Source organism: Ictidomys tridecemlineatus, chromosome 4, assembly GCF_052094955.1.
Source record: "Ictidomys tridecemlineatus isolate mIctTri1 chromosome 4, mIctTri1.hap1, whole genome shotgun sequence".
NCBI lineage: Eukaryota > Metazoa > Chordata > Mammalia > Rodentia > Sciuridae > Ictidomys > Ictidomys tridecemlineatus.
The window spans coordinates 177,190,719-177,203,891 of NC_135480.1; the positions used below are offsets into that span (position 1 = coordinate 177,190,719).

Sequence of the window (13,173 nt, forward strand, 5' to 3'; positions counted from 1 at the left end):
CAGGCCAGCAGGATTAGTTTGGGGAGGTGGGGGTAAGACAAGAAGCCAGACCCCGCTCCAGGGTCCTCTTTCGTTCCTTCTCCACTTTCCAGTGTCGGCCAGCCCCCGGGCACAATCAGATTGGAAACCTGGGCCCCAGTGTTCTCCTCCACCTGGCTCCCCACTCTGCTCCCTTGGGAGCTTAAGTGACACTCACTCTGAAATGAGAGCTCAATAAAAATACAGCCAGGCACTCTGCCTCAGTTGTGTGCAGGTGTCCCAAAGGGACATTGGCACAACTCAGAGTCCTGCAATCTGGCAGCAAATGCCACTTGAGAGAGGCTGAGTGGCAGAGCTCCCTGGGAGGCCTCTGCTAAGGGCTCAGACTCCCTCCAGGCCTCAGTTTCCCTGATCTGGTCCAACTGCCTCATGACACAGTTTCGTCTGTGGTTTTCACCTGCGGACATTAAAAATATATGTACCAGCTAGGCGCAGTGGTGCATGCCTGTCATCCTAGAAATTTCCGAGCCTGAGGCAAGAGGATCCCAAGTTCAAGGCCAGCCTCAGCAACTAACAGAGAGCCTATCTCAAAATAAAAGGGCTGGGGGTGTGGCACAGTGGTAGAGCACCTCTGGGTTAAACCCCCAGTATTACACACACACAAACACACATACACACAAAAATGCCCAGATTCTGATTTTATTTGTTTGGGATAGGCTCTGTTATTAGCAATTTATAAATGCTCCCTAGAAATCGCCAATGTACCACCAGAGCTAAACCTTCTGTGTAGATGTCTCTGACAGAGCATCTAGTGCAGCCCCCACTTCTGATTTCTAGAAATAGGCCCAGAGAGGGGAAGGAAGTTCCCCAAAGTCACACAGAGAGTCAGACACACTGCCAGGGGCTAAGGCATAGACCAGGCTCAGCCCTGCCCCTCCCCACTGCACAATGCAATGCTGCTCTGTCTCTCTCTGTGTCTTGATTTTAGCTTCTTCTCTGACTTTCACATGCACAGAGGAGAGTTGTGGGTCCTGTCTGAAAATTCAGAGGTGATTTTCTCAATTTATGTGCCAAAAATTTCTCCCCAAATCTTTGCCTTCTGGGACAAAATCCATTTAGCCTTCTGGCTAGAGACATGTTGGGACTAGGATCCAGGCTGCTTATGTCAGAGGGTGACTGCCCCAGGTGCCTACCCACCTGTCCCAGGTGGAGACTGCTGGTCACCCTCTGCTGCCTTTCTCTCTGCAGAATATCCCTATACCTACCCTCAAGGCGTACGCAGAAGCCCTGAAAGAAAACTCCTATGTGAAGAAGTTCAGCATCGTGGGGACCCGGAGCAATGACCCTGTGGCTTTTGTATGTACCTCTTCATTCTGCTTCATTGAATTTGGGGGGGTCTGAGATGAGGGTTACGCTTGTGGCCTCAGGACCATCTGTATCCAGGTGAAAGAATGGCACTAGGAGCCAGAAGGGGACACGAGTGGGACCACCGTTGCCCAGTACTACCTGTCATCACCCCAGCCAATCCTCACGACCCCCCTGCTCTCAGAGGTGTGGGCCTCCCCACTCCACACCTGAAAAACTAGAGTGCAGAGAGGTCAAGCAGCTTGCTTTGTCCAAGTCACAGAATGAACGAGAGGCAGACATGAGACTCAAATGAAGTCACGGACCCATAAAGCCAGATCTGTCCACTCAGTACTTCACATTTGGGGCAAGGCTCTGCCCTCAATGGACCTGCTTCTCATTCCTAAACTCATTGTCTTCATCAGCGGGTCCCAATGACCAACTTTATTTTCCCACTTGTCCTGAAAGATATTGCTGATTAAATTATATATATTGGAAAATAACCATTAATTTAAAAAATATCTGATGCACATTTCCTGAGAGCCTCGATGTACTTAGCTTAGAATTAGGCTTTGGGAATTCAACTGTGACCGGTCTCAGCTCCTTTTTTTTTTTTTTTTTTTTTGGTGGTGCTAGGGATTAAGGGCCTTGTGCATGCAAGGCAAGCACTCTACCAACTGAGCTCTCCCTCCAGCCCCTCAGCTCCCATTTCATGTACATTCGGGTCCATTTGGCCACGCAGGCAACTAAAAGATAACAGCACAGTGTAACACCAGTAGCAGGTAAAAAGTGCAGGAATCAGCTTAATCCATTTAGTTGCAATAAGTTCTCTTCTGATTGTTAAAAAGAGGAGGGACAATTTTCTTCGCTATTTTTGAAATGATAAAAAGAGCTCACAGCATCCATGGCTGCCAGGAAGAACCTCTGGACTGATGACCTCTGAGTTCAGTGGGTCCTGAGTTTGTCTATGGTGACACAGCTGGCAAAGCCACACGCACCTTACACTACTAGGGCATGGATCAGAAACCAGGCATGTCCATGCTGGCACTCACCTCAATGCCACAAGTGTTTTTTGGGCACAGACTTTGTGCCAGACCGACAGCTGATATCAGCTTGTCTGTACCTGCAGACCCATTGTCGAATTCTGAAATGCCCCGTGCCAGTGGCTAAGCCAGGAATCCAGAGCCCTGTACGTGCCCTGCTGCCTGCCCTCGCTCTTCCCCTGTGCCCTTCACTGTGATCCAACATGCAAGGGGTTAATAAATGACATGACAGCCTCCAAGACCTACTCAGCCCAAGGTCTGGCCCCCCAGCCTAGTGCAGCTAATTACTTTGGTGATTAGGCCAGGCCAGGTCTTTCTGGGGAGCAGGGGCTGCTATAAGGACATAGATAGGGCCCCTCTGGAAGAGCTAGCCTCTTCAGAAAACAGGCATGGTCATAGAGAAAGCCACCACCCCATCCTGGGGACACACTAAAGTGTCATAGAGAAAGCCACCACCCCATCCTGGGGACACACTAGAGTATCACAGAGAAAGCCACCACCCCATCCTGGGGACACACTAAAATGTCATAGAGAAAGCCACCACCCCATCCTGGGGACACTCTAAAGTGTCATAGAGAAAGCCACCACCCCATCCTGGGGACACAACTAAAGTGTCACAGAGAAAGCCACCACCCCATCCTGGGGACACACTGAAGTGCCATGGGCAGGAAGGGGATGATTTTAGCATGGAAGATGTGCTGGGAGCTGAGCCTCTGCAGGGACAATGCCACACAGCAGGCGTTCCTGGCTCCGAGTGTCCCTTCAGGGCCCACTGATCACTGTGTCCCAGGCCTCTCAGCTGTTGGTGTCTTCTTTCCCCCATGACACATCGTTTCCACCAACTGCTAATTACCTCATTTCCTTCAGAGGCTCCGATTGCCATCTACAACCCTGGCTGGATCTCTCTGAAACGTGCTGAGGGCCACCTGAGCCCTCCTCCAGCTGGCCCTGCTCCTGCCTCATGGGGTGCTTTCCCAGCCTTCCTCTTCTGCTCCCTGGTGCTCGGAGAAAACAGTGGCTCTTTTCAACAGAGCAATAGAGGAGAAGCCGAGAGCACACAGGGGAGGCTGAGCCTGCAGTGGTCACCCAGCGAATGTTGCCTGAAGCCCTACTATGTGCTGGGCTCTTCATGGGCACTGTGGGCACCATGGGACACTGGGGCGCGTTTTCAGCCCAAGAGTCTGATGGCAGAGACACACGAGGATAGAAACAACTATGAACCTAGGGGCACAAGTTCCATGAGGGAGTTGTGGGTAAATCAAGAGGGCACTGAGCTCGCTGAGAGCCAGCAAAAGCTCTTACCGAAAGGGGCGTTGAGAATGGCCTTGAAGGACAGGCAGGGTTTGAGCGAGTGAAGCAGAAAGAACATTCCGGAGGCAGCGATGGCAGGTGAGGGAAATCAGTGGGAAAGCACTGAGCATGCGGGTCTGTGGGTGGCTCTGCTGGAAGAGGGCAGAGGAGGAGAGGCAGGCTGTGGAGACGGCGTAGATGTGACTCCACAGCATGTAGAGCTAGTAGAATGGGAAGTTACACTCCATGTATGTGTGATATGTCAAATTCACTCTACTGTCATGTGTATCTGAAAAGAACAAAGAAAAAAAGCCCCACTGGGTGAGGGGGGCGACTGAAGAAAACAGGGATGTTTGGAAGTGGCGATCGGAAGCCAGGGATGGTTGCAGGGGAGGAGAGACCCCTTCAGAGTCGTGTAGGTGAAGGAAGTTCCACAGATCATCTGGCCTGCACCCCGTGGAATTTGTGGATCCACCCACGAGGGGCTCCAGCCTACTGGGGTGATTCACAGGTGTCCCTGCTTTCCTCCTGTGGTCAAGGCCCTTGCTGAGATGCTGAAGGTGAACAAGGTCTTGAAGACGCTGAATGTGGAATCCAACTTCATCTCCGGAGCTGGGATCCTGCGCCTGGTGGAAGCCCTTCCACACAACACTTCTCTGGTGGAGCTGAAAATCGATAACCAGGTAAGACGGGCAGGTGTCCCCGTGCCCTTCAGTAAGCGCCCCTCGCCGATCTGCATTAGTCAGCCTGCAGCTGCGTGGAGCAGGTGACATTGATTATGGAAGCTCCAGGGCCCAGCTGTGGGGACTCCACAGTCCACTGGTCCACGTCCTCCACCCTGGGAATCTTCTCGCCCATTATTTCTACCACGTGCTCAGCCAGCTTCTCCTCGTAACCTCTTCTCGATGGGGAGCTCATTCCTTACCACCCTCGCCCTTCACTCTTAGGCTTCGAGAAGGTCCTTCCTTAGACTCAGACCAGCTGGCTGCCTTTCCATGCCCCGTTGTTGGATTTAGTTCTGTTCTCTGCTGCCCCCAGGCCATCTGATCACAGATCTCATAAACCACTAGATTAAACATCCCTGCTTTCTTGAGTCACCCCTCCCACCCAGTGGGGCTTTTTTTCTTCTTTTTCTTTGTTCTTTTAGATATACATAACAGTAGAATGTATTTTGAATATCATATATACATGGAATATAACTTCCCATTCTTGTAACCATTCTTGTGCATGATATAGAGTTACACTGGTGGTGTATTCATATATGAGCACTGGAAAGTTATGTCTGATTCATTCTATTGTCTTCCCCATTCCCATCCCCCTCCCTTCCCTCCATTCCCCTCCCAATCCAGTGAATCTCCCCCCCTGCCCCCCCCCGTCAGGCCACGCCCCCATGAGAGAACATTTGACCTTTGGTTTTGGAGATTGGCTTATTTCACTTAGTATAATAGTCTCCAATTGCATCTATCTCCAATTGCAAATGCCATAGTTTCATTCTTCTTTAAGGCTGAGTAATACTCCATTGTGTGTATATGTCATTTCTTTATCCATTCATCTGTTGAAAGGCATCCAGGTTGGTTCCATAGCTTAGCTATCGTGAATCGAGCTGCTATAAACATTGATGTGGCTGGTTCACTGTAGTATTCTGATATTAAGTCCTTTGGGTATAAGATGAAGAGTGGGATAACTGGGCCAACTGATGGAATCATTCCAAGTTTTCTGAGGTATCTTCATACTGCTTCCCAGAGGTTTGCACCAATTTGCAGTCCCACCAGCAATGTATAAATGCACCTTTCCCCCACATCCTTGCCAACATTTATTGTTGCTTATATTGTTCATAATTGCCATTCTGACTGGAGGGACATGGAATCTCAGTGTGGTTTTAACTTGCCTTTCTCTAATTGCTAGAGATGTTGAACATTTTTTCATATATTTGTTGACTGATCGTATTTCTTCTTCTGTGAAGTGCCTGTTCAGTTCCTTTGCCAGTGGGGCTTTTGATTGTCTTCACCATTCAAATTACTCCCTAGGCAGATCCTAGTTTGCTTTATAAAGTTACTGTTTCTATTGCCAAAAGATAAATGACTGTGGTTCCGTCATTTATCTTTTGGCAATTCTTACGATCCTGACTTTCTAAGAGGAGGTTAATAACAAAAGTCGAATGTAACAGTAGCTTGTACATGGTTGAGGGTCTGCTGCGGACAGCATCCACTGTCTATGATCTTCACAGCCCTGCAGGATGTGTGTATTACCAACCCCAGTCTGAAGAAAACTGCTCAGAGAGGGTTAGACAAGCAACTTCCTCAGGGTCTTAGTCAGGATTTGAACCCAGGCCTCTCTAACTCCAAAATCACACTTTATTCACTGCCACACCTGGCTTCCAACATTAAAATGCTTTTTTATAAACAGGGAACTCAGAGTTTTTTACTTTTTCTTTTTTTTTTTCTTTCTCTCTCTCTCTCTCTCTCTCTCTCTTTTTTAAGAGAGAGTGAGAGAGGAGGGAGAGAGAGAGAATTTTTCATATTTATTTTTTAGTTCTTGGCAGACACAACATCTTTGTTGGTATGTGGTGCTGAGGATCAAACCCGGGCCGCACGCATGCCAGGCGAGCACGCTACCGCTTGAGCCACATCCCCTGCCCTTGTTTTTGTTTTTGTTTTGTTTTGTTTTTGGTACCAGGGATTGAATTTAGGAGCACTCGACCACTGAGCCATGTCCTCAGCCCTATTATTTTATTTAGAGACAGGATCTCACTGAGTTGCTTAGCACCTCACTTTTGCTGAGGCTGGCTTTAAACTTGCAATCCTCCTGCCTCAGCCTCCAGAGCCCCTGGGATTACAGGCATGTACCACCACACCCGGCTTTTCTTTCTTTTCTACAAGAAACTTTTGAATGGATGTTGTGTAAATGGATACATAGGAAAAAGATTGGAAGGAAATATCACAAAATTATTAACAGTTGTTATTCCCAAGTAAGATTAGGGAGATTATCAGTACTTTAAACTTTTTTATTATAAAGTGTTGCAAACAGACAGAAAGTGCATAAAACATAAATACACCGCTTAACAAATCCTAACAACTGTGTGAACTCTATCCAGGCCAAGAACTAAACCTTGCCAGTTTCTAGAAGTCTTTGTCCACCTCTTCCCAGTCAGAGCCCTTTTTTTCCAAGCTCTTTGCAACTTGCTCCCACTTCTGTTCCTGCCTCCTGGAATGTTCTCTGACCCGTCTTCCTCGGCTTCAGCTAAAACCTCTCCTTTGCCCAAGTGATGTTCTAGAGCAGCTGGAATCAGCTGGCCAGGACTAACAAGCAAGTCTCCAGTTCATGATGGCACAGGGCATGTTGGTACCTTGAAATCACCCTGCTGGACACCACCTAGCAGGGTAATGGAGCACTGCCACCTTCTCTCAGCCTTCATATTTCCTCTGAGCCTCTGCTCTGGTGCTCCTCCTCTGTGTCCCGCTAGCACCTCAGCTTCCCTGTAAACTCTCAGAAGCTGAGCTATGTCTGAGCTATCTCCATATCCCAGTGCTCAGCCCAGGTCCTGGTCCTGTGGGGGTGCTTGGTAAGCAAGGTCGCCCTGGGTGGCTGTGTGGATTGTTCACTGCATAATGAGGTGGCGGGAAGAGCGAAACACAGTGCACAACCCACTCTCCAAGCTGGTGCCCCGGTCTAGGGCTTTGTTTATCCAGAGAGGGCACTTTTTTTTTTTTTTTTTTCTAATTCATATGAAGAGGCCACATAGGCCAGCAGCAGCCCTGCAGGATGAACTCCTTGCTTGGGACACCTGGCATCTCTCTGTCAAGCGTCCCAGCCCTCCCCCTCTCTACCCTTCCTGCCCCCTCCCTGATCACTGCTGACTCTGCTCTGTGAGGCAGGAGGGCCAGAGGGATGGAACAAAGGCATGCAGCGGACTTGGCAGAGGCCCCAGACCAGGCCCTGGGCATGAATGCTCATGTGACTCCAGGCCGGGCCAGGCAGGAGGCAGGGTCTTCCCAGAGTCAGCTGAAACCTGACTTCCAGGCAGAAAGTTAGCCCTCAGCTACAGGAGCACTGGCCTCCTGTCATTGAACTGCCCATCTTGCCTGACACTGCTGTCCCCCTAGAGCCCAAGACAGAGCCAGTGCTGACTGACCATTGCCCTCACCCCAGCTGAACACCCTGATTGCAAGAACATTTGCTTCCCTGAGCCTCAGTTTCCCGCCTTGGAAAATGAGAATAATAAGAATCTACTTCTAAGGAGATGAATTCTGGTAGCTTTTAAAATCATTCTAGGTGATCTAGGGAGTTCAGACATTATTCTAAGGGTTAATTTACCGAGCAGGCACTGCGTAAGCTCTTGGGAGCCATACTGAGCGCTTTGTATCCATCATCTCATTTAATGCTCACAATGGGTATCTGAGGCAACTGTGCCAGGCAGCCCTCCCCTGGGCCTGGGTCCCCAGAACCCCTCCTGAGATCCACTTCCACCTATTCCCTCTTGTCCCCCAGCAGCCCCGGTGTTAGCCAGGCCCCCCATCTTGGCAGCCATAACCCCTTCTGGTCTCCCAGGCCTCAGTGCCCCCTCTTACCCTAAGTCTCCCAGAAAATGTCTCCCAGGCCTGGGCAAAGCCGGCTCCCCTCAGGTGCCTCAGTCCTGGACTGGGGTGAGCAAGAAGTAGGACAAAGAGAAGGTGTTGAGTGGCCTCTGATTTATTCCTCATTCTCGGTTAGTCACTGAGGTCCTCAGAGGCCAGAGCTTTTGCCTCAGTCCTTGTGCTTGTAACCTGAGACTGTGTCCTTTTTCCTTATACGGCCAAAGAAAGGAACTTGGGGAGTTCCACCCAGGGTGACATGCAGCCCGGCAGGCTGGCTCACAGAAATGGGGAACTTGGATTCCGAGGCTGTTTGTTGACTCAACCGCATCTCCAACTGGCGATGTTGCCCTGACACCCGGAGAGGGTAGGAAGGGACTGAGCTAGGGCCAAAGAACACTGAGAAAATGTCCAGCCCACCTCCTTCTACAGGTAGGGAAACTGAGGCCCTGAGAAGGGATGGGACTTGCCTGAGGTCACAGATCAGGGGTATCCTGGCTGCATTTATGGACAAGAGAGACCCTGTCAGCCCCCAGGGATCAGACTCCCCGCCCAACTCATAGCCAAGTGGTGTTTCTATGTCCTTCCTGATTCACCCTCCTAACTCCCAACCCAGCTGCCCTTCAGAAGACGTCCTCAGAACAGACCAAGCCTGAAGGCATGACTCTCAAATGAGAAAATGTGTAAGGCTTAGGGGATATTAGCCAGGTTTCCCACTTCTCCTTTCAATATCTGACAAGGAAGGCTGTGCTTAACATTTTGAAGGGAAACTAAAGGAAATGGGTTATGTTTTCTTGCTTTTCCAGATCAGATAATTTGGTTTTGGCTTTTTTTTCCTCCTAACTAAACATTATTTGTAAATGTATCAGCTATCTATAGCTGTGTAACAAATTATCCCAAAATTTAATGACACAGCCCCAAAGTCCTGGCTTGAAACAAGAAACATGGATTAAGTCATAGCTTCTAAGGGCCAGGAATTCAGGGGCAGCTTGGCCACCTAACTTCTCCCAGAGAAAGTGATCCAAGACAAAGAAAGAAGAAAGCTTCGACCGTCTTTATGACCCAGCCTTGGAAGTCACACAGTCTCTTCTGTCATTTTCTGTTAGGAGGAAGTCATTAAGTACAACCTCTGCTTAAGGGCAGGGGAATTAGGCTCCACCTTTTGAAGGAAAGCTTATCAAAGAATTGTGCAGACATATTTTTAAGTCACCATAGTAAAAATCACTCTTACTTTGTGCTACAGGAGTCTGGCCAGAAAGCCCTTTCTTACCAGCAGAGTTATACAAGGTCAGAGCAGGATGTCTCAAAGGGGTGATAAGCTCCACTCCCTGGGAGTGTGTAAGCAGAGCAGAACAACTTGGAAGCTCAGAGATGGAGAGAAGTTTAATAACAGCTAGGGTTCAGAACTCTGGTGTTGGACAAGATAATTCCCAGAGCTACTTTCTTTATATTTTCAGGTATTTCCAGTTGTAAGTTATAAAGAAATGACGAGGATTTGGCCAATCAAATGTACAAAGTGAGATATATATATATATATATAGTAGAAGAATACAATATCTTTATTTTTATTTATTTATTTTTGTGTGGTGCTGAGGATTGAACCCAGGGCCTCATGCGTGCAAGGCAAGTGCTTTACCACTGAGCCACAACCCCAGCCCACAGAGTGAGCTTCTGGCCAGGTTGGGATCTCTCAGAGCCACCAGCACCAGGTCACGGCTCAAAAGATTTGAGGCATTAATCATATCCTCTGATGATGACCCTCAGCCATGGTAAAGGTGTGAGGATATGAGCTATCACACACACTGCCAAGAGCATGCCAACTTTCATAGGTTGTTTAGTTTTATTTTGGTTTTTGTTTTTAGCAACCAAGCACCAGTTTTATTGCAAAAGCAACAGTAACAGACTTCTCCAAAGAGAAGGGGCCCCTGCAGCTGGGAATCCCTTTCCCAGGCTATTGGCAGAGCCCTCACAAGTTTAATTCAAACCATGCCCACCTTTCATCCCAGCAATCCCAAATCTTTACAGCCAGACTGTGGAATACGCCCCCCCTCCCCTGCAAAGTCCAGTGCCACCTTGTAACACACACAAAGCAACCTAGGTGGCGGTGAGGGCTTCCCAGGAGGCAGTGAAAGGACTGAGGCAGGTGGCTACATACTAGATTTCCATCAAGTATTGAAGGAAACAGGCAAGTTGCAGAACAACAAATAAACTATGAATCCATTTAAAGAAAATGAACCAGTACAAGGAAACCATACCAACCCCTGCCTATTTGTGTCGGAAGTTTCCTGGCACAGAAACACACACCCCGCTGGCCATGGAGGGTGCTTCTGCAGAAAGTGGGTGGGGCTGGGAGGGAACGGTGTGACAGGGACTCATTTTACTCCAACTGCTGTAGAATCACTTGAGCTTTTAATGAGATTACATTTCTTCACAAGTGATTAATTCTCAAGCAAATCTGAAAGGAGGCAAGAGCTCTTCTCTGAAGGCCCTCTCCCTGGCCCTGCTGCCCAGAATCTGCTGTGGCCTATCCTGTCTGACCAGCCCTTGGTCTCTCCCCAGGGGCTTCTCAATGCCTTTCACCCACTGTCAAGGTCACCCTCCATTCTTTATGCCATCCAAGCAAGCTATTCATAGACTCACAGGACACAGGGCCCAGAGACCTTAAAGGTCATGAAACCTAAGTCTTCCCCATTCATGACAGTTTTAGGGAGACCCTTAACAGAGGTGGCTGCCTTCTAGTTACACACCTCCAGGGACAGGCAGCTTGCTCGCTTACCAGGCAACTCCGTCGGTGTATGCGCACTGGCAATGGTTGGACTGCAGTTCTGCACCAGAGACAGTCTCCATCTGCTACTGATTTCTCTGTCAGTCCTACTTCTGCCTTCTGAGATTTCTGAGGCCCAAAGTGGCCACTGGCACAGACTCTGAGCAAACTGTCCTCATTCAAATCCTTCTTCTACAGCTGACCAGTTCTGTGATTTCAGGAAAAAAAATGCTTAATATTTCTGTATGCCACTTTTCTGTAAAATGAAAATTGTAATCAAAAGGTTTCTATCTATATGTCGATAGTGAGGAGAAAATAGCTCATTTTCCCCTAAGTGCTTATGACATTGCTTGACACACAGCAATCACTAAATGGTGTTGAAAAATAAGCCAGAGAGCTGAGTGACATGAGTGAGTCCTTCCAGTGGCAGAGTCCCTGGGGTCTGAGAAAGAAGCAAGAAAGAAGCTTCTTTAAAATCTTATCACTTATTCTAAGAGGTATGCACATTTTCTATTTTATTCCTTAATACAAAAATGATGATCTGGGGAATGGGCAATGTTCTGGGTTCATTCTCTAGCTCCAAAACATAAAGGAAAGAAGGAAAGAAAGGAAGGGAGGGAGGAAGGAAGGAAAGAAGAAAGAAAGGAAGTTAAGTCAGTTCACGATTAACACTCCAAGAAGATTGACCATGATTATCTAATGGATTCTGTACCTTCTGAGACACTAATAGTCTGCATGTCCAGTATCCCTGAGATCAGGGATATTGGACATTAATTTGAGAATCTGGGGCCTCGAGGATCCTCTGCAGCCTTTCCACCCCCAAGTCAAGGTCAAACCCTGGGTTTGGCTTTAATAAACAGAGGGAGTGCGGTCCAGCTTCCATCCCAACATGGGCTCAACTTAATCACCTCTAAGATGGAGAGGCTGGGTCCTGCCTGCCTTGATTGCCTTCTAGGCTGCAGGTAGAGTGAGGTGATTTGTGTCAGAGTACCATGTATGCTTGGATGGAGCCGCACGGTGAGTGTCAGAGACAGCCTTTGCAGTCCCTGAGACTAGCCCATCCCAAGTTCCAGTAGCATCTTCCCAGCAAGTGACCTCGAGGACCGGCCAGTCTTACTGCTAGATGGGCTAGGTAGGGAGCTGCCAGTTCCTTCTTAGGACCTAGATGGTCACTATACCATCTGCCAGGCCACACCAGCCAGGGCCCACTCCTTGTGCTGAGTCTTCCAAGGATAGTCCCAAGCTCTTCCCAGCATTCTCAGGAGTGATGCCAGGCAGACTGGTGGAATTTCACCAGCATCTCTCCGCCCAGCGTGATCAGCTTTCCCGGCCCGCTCTGAACACAAACTAGCTCTGGTGGATTCAGAGGCCCCGGGAGATCTCTGGCAAGGGTTCAGCTGCAGATCACACTTGTCTGTTCAAATGCTGAGCTGCTGTGTCACTACGTGTGTTCCTCGTTCCTCCATCCACTCCAGTCCATCAGGTACTCTGTGCTGTCTGGAAGTCCCCTGTCCAGAGCAGCTCTGTCATGATGGGAATATTCTCTATCTGTGCTGAGCAGATATGATCGCCACTAGACTCTAGCCATTGAGCACTTGCAATGTGACTAGTGCCACAGTGGAACTGGATTTTAAATTCTATTTTAATTATTTAGATCTAAAGAGTCACATGTACCAAGTAGCTACACATAGGACAGTACAGTTCTGGTTGGAGAACACATAGGCAGGCAGGTGACCCAAGTAAGGTGGATGGACTGTGCTACACATAAAGAGGGATGTCCGATGTGTCCCTTGCATGTGGAATGGAAAGGGATCATTTCCAGGGGTCAGGATCAGGAAGGCTTCAAGAGGGAGGGGGAATCTGAAGTAGGTTTAAGCATTAGGGATTCACAAACAGGGCTAGAGAGGAGGGTGGGGACATTTCTTTTGGAGGAGGAGAGCATGTGAGCTTTAAGATGTAGATCTCCAGCTGCACCAGGCACCATGGGACAGGCCACCAGAGGCAAATAGGTGAGCAAGGAAGGAGAGAGAGAAGGAGGCAGGAAGTGAACTTTGCAGGCCTGAGGAATGGCGCTTTACTCCACTGGGTTATTGAAGGAATGCTCTCAGGTCATGTGAGTCAGACACATGGCCAGGCCTGGAACACAAGAAGCTCTCAGTAAATAGTAGCAGTTACTGACAGT

The 13,173-nt window shown here is 48.8% G+C and overlaps 2 protein-coding genes across 6 annotated transcripts in view; one reads left to right on the plus strand and one right to left on the minus strand.

Moving 5' to 3' along the window:
* Tmod1 (tropomodulin 1) overlaps positions 1–13,173 on the plus strand; it is a 77,379-nt gene that overhangs the window by 50,728 nt on the left and 13,478 nt on the right. For all 5 annotated transcript variants that reach the window (XM_078047855.1, XM_005326305.5, XM_078047856.1 and 2 more), the window contains 2 exons: positions 1,228–1,335; positions 4,196–4,339. In XM_078047855.1, the coding sequence (XP_077903981.1) occupies positions 1,228–1,335; positions 4,196–4,339 (252 nt within the window). The remainder of the gene's footprint in view (positions 1–1,227; positions 1,336–4,195; positions 4,340–13,173) is intronic.
* Positions 1–13,173, minus strand: part of Tstd2 (thiosulfate sulfurtransferase like domain containing 2) — a 62,302-nt gene that overhangs the window by 10,248 nt on the left and 38,881 nt on the right. The gene's annotated exons all lie outside the window — the stretch shown is intronic.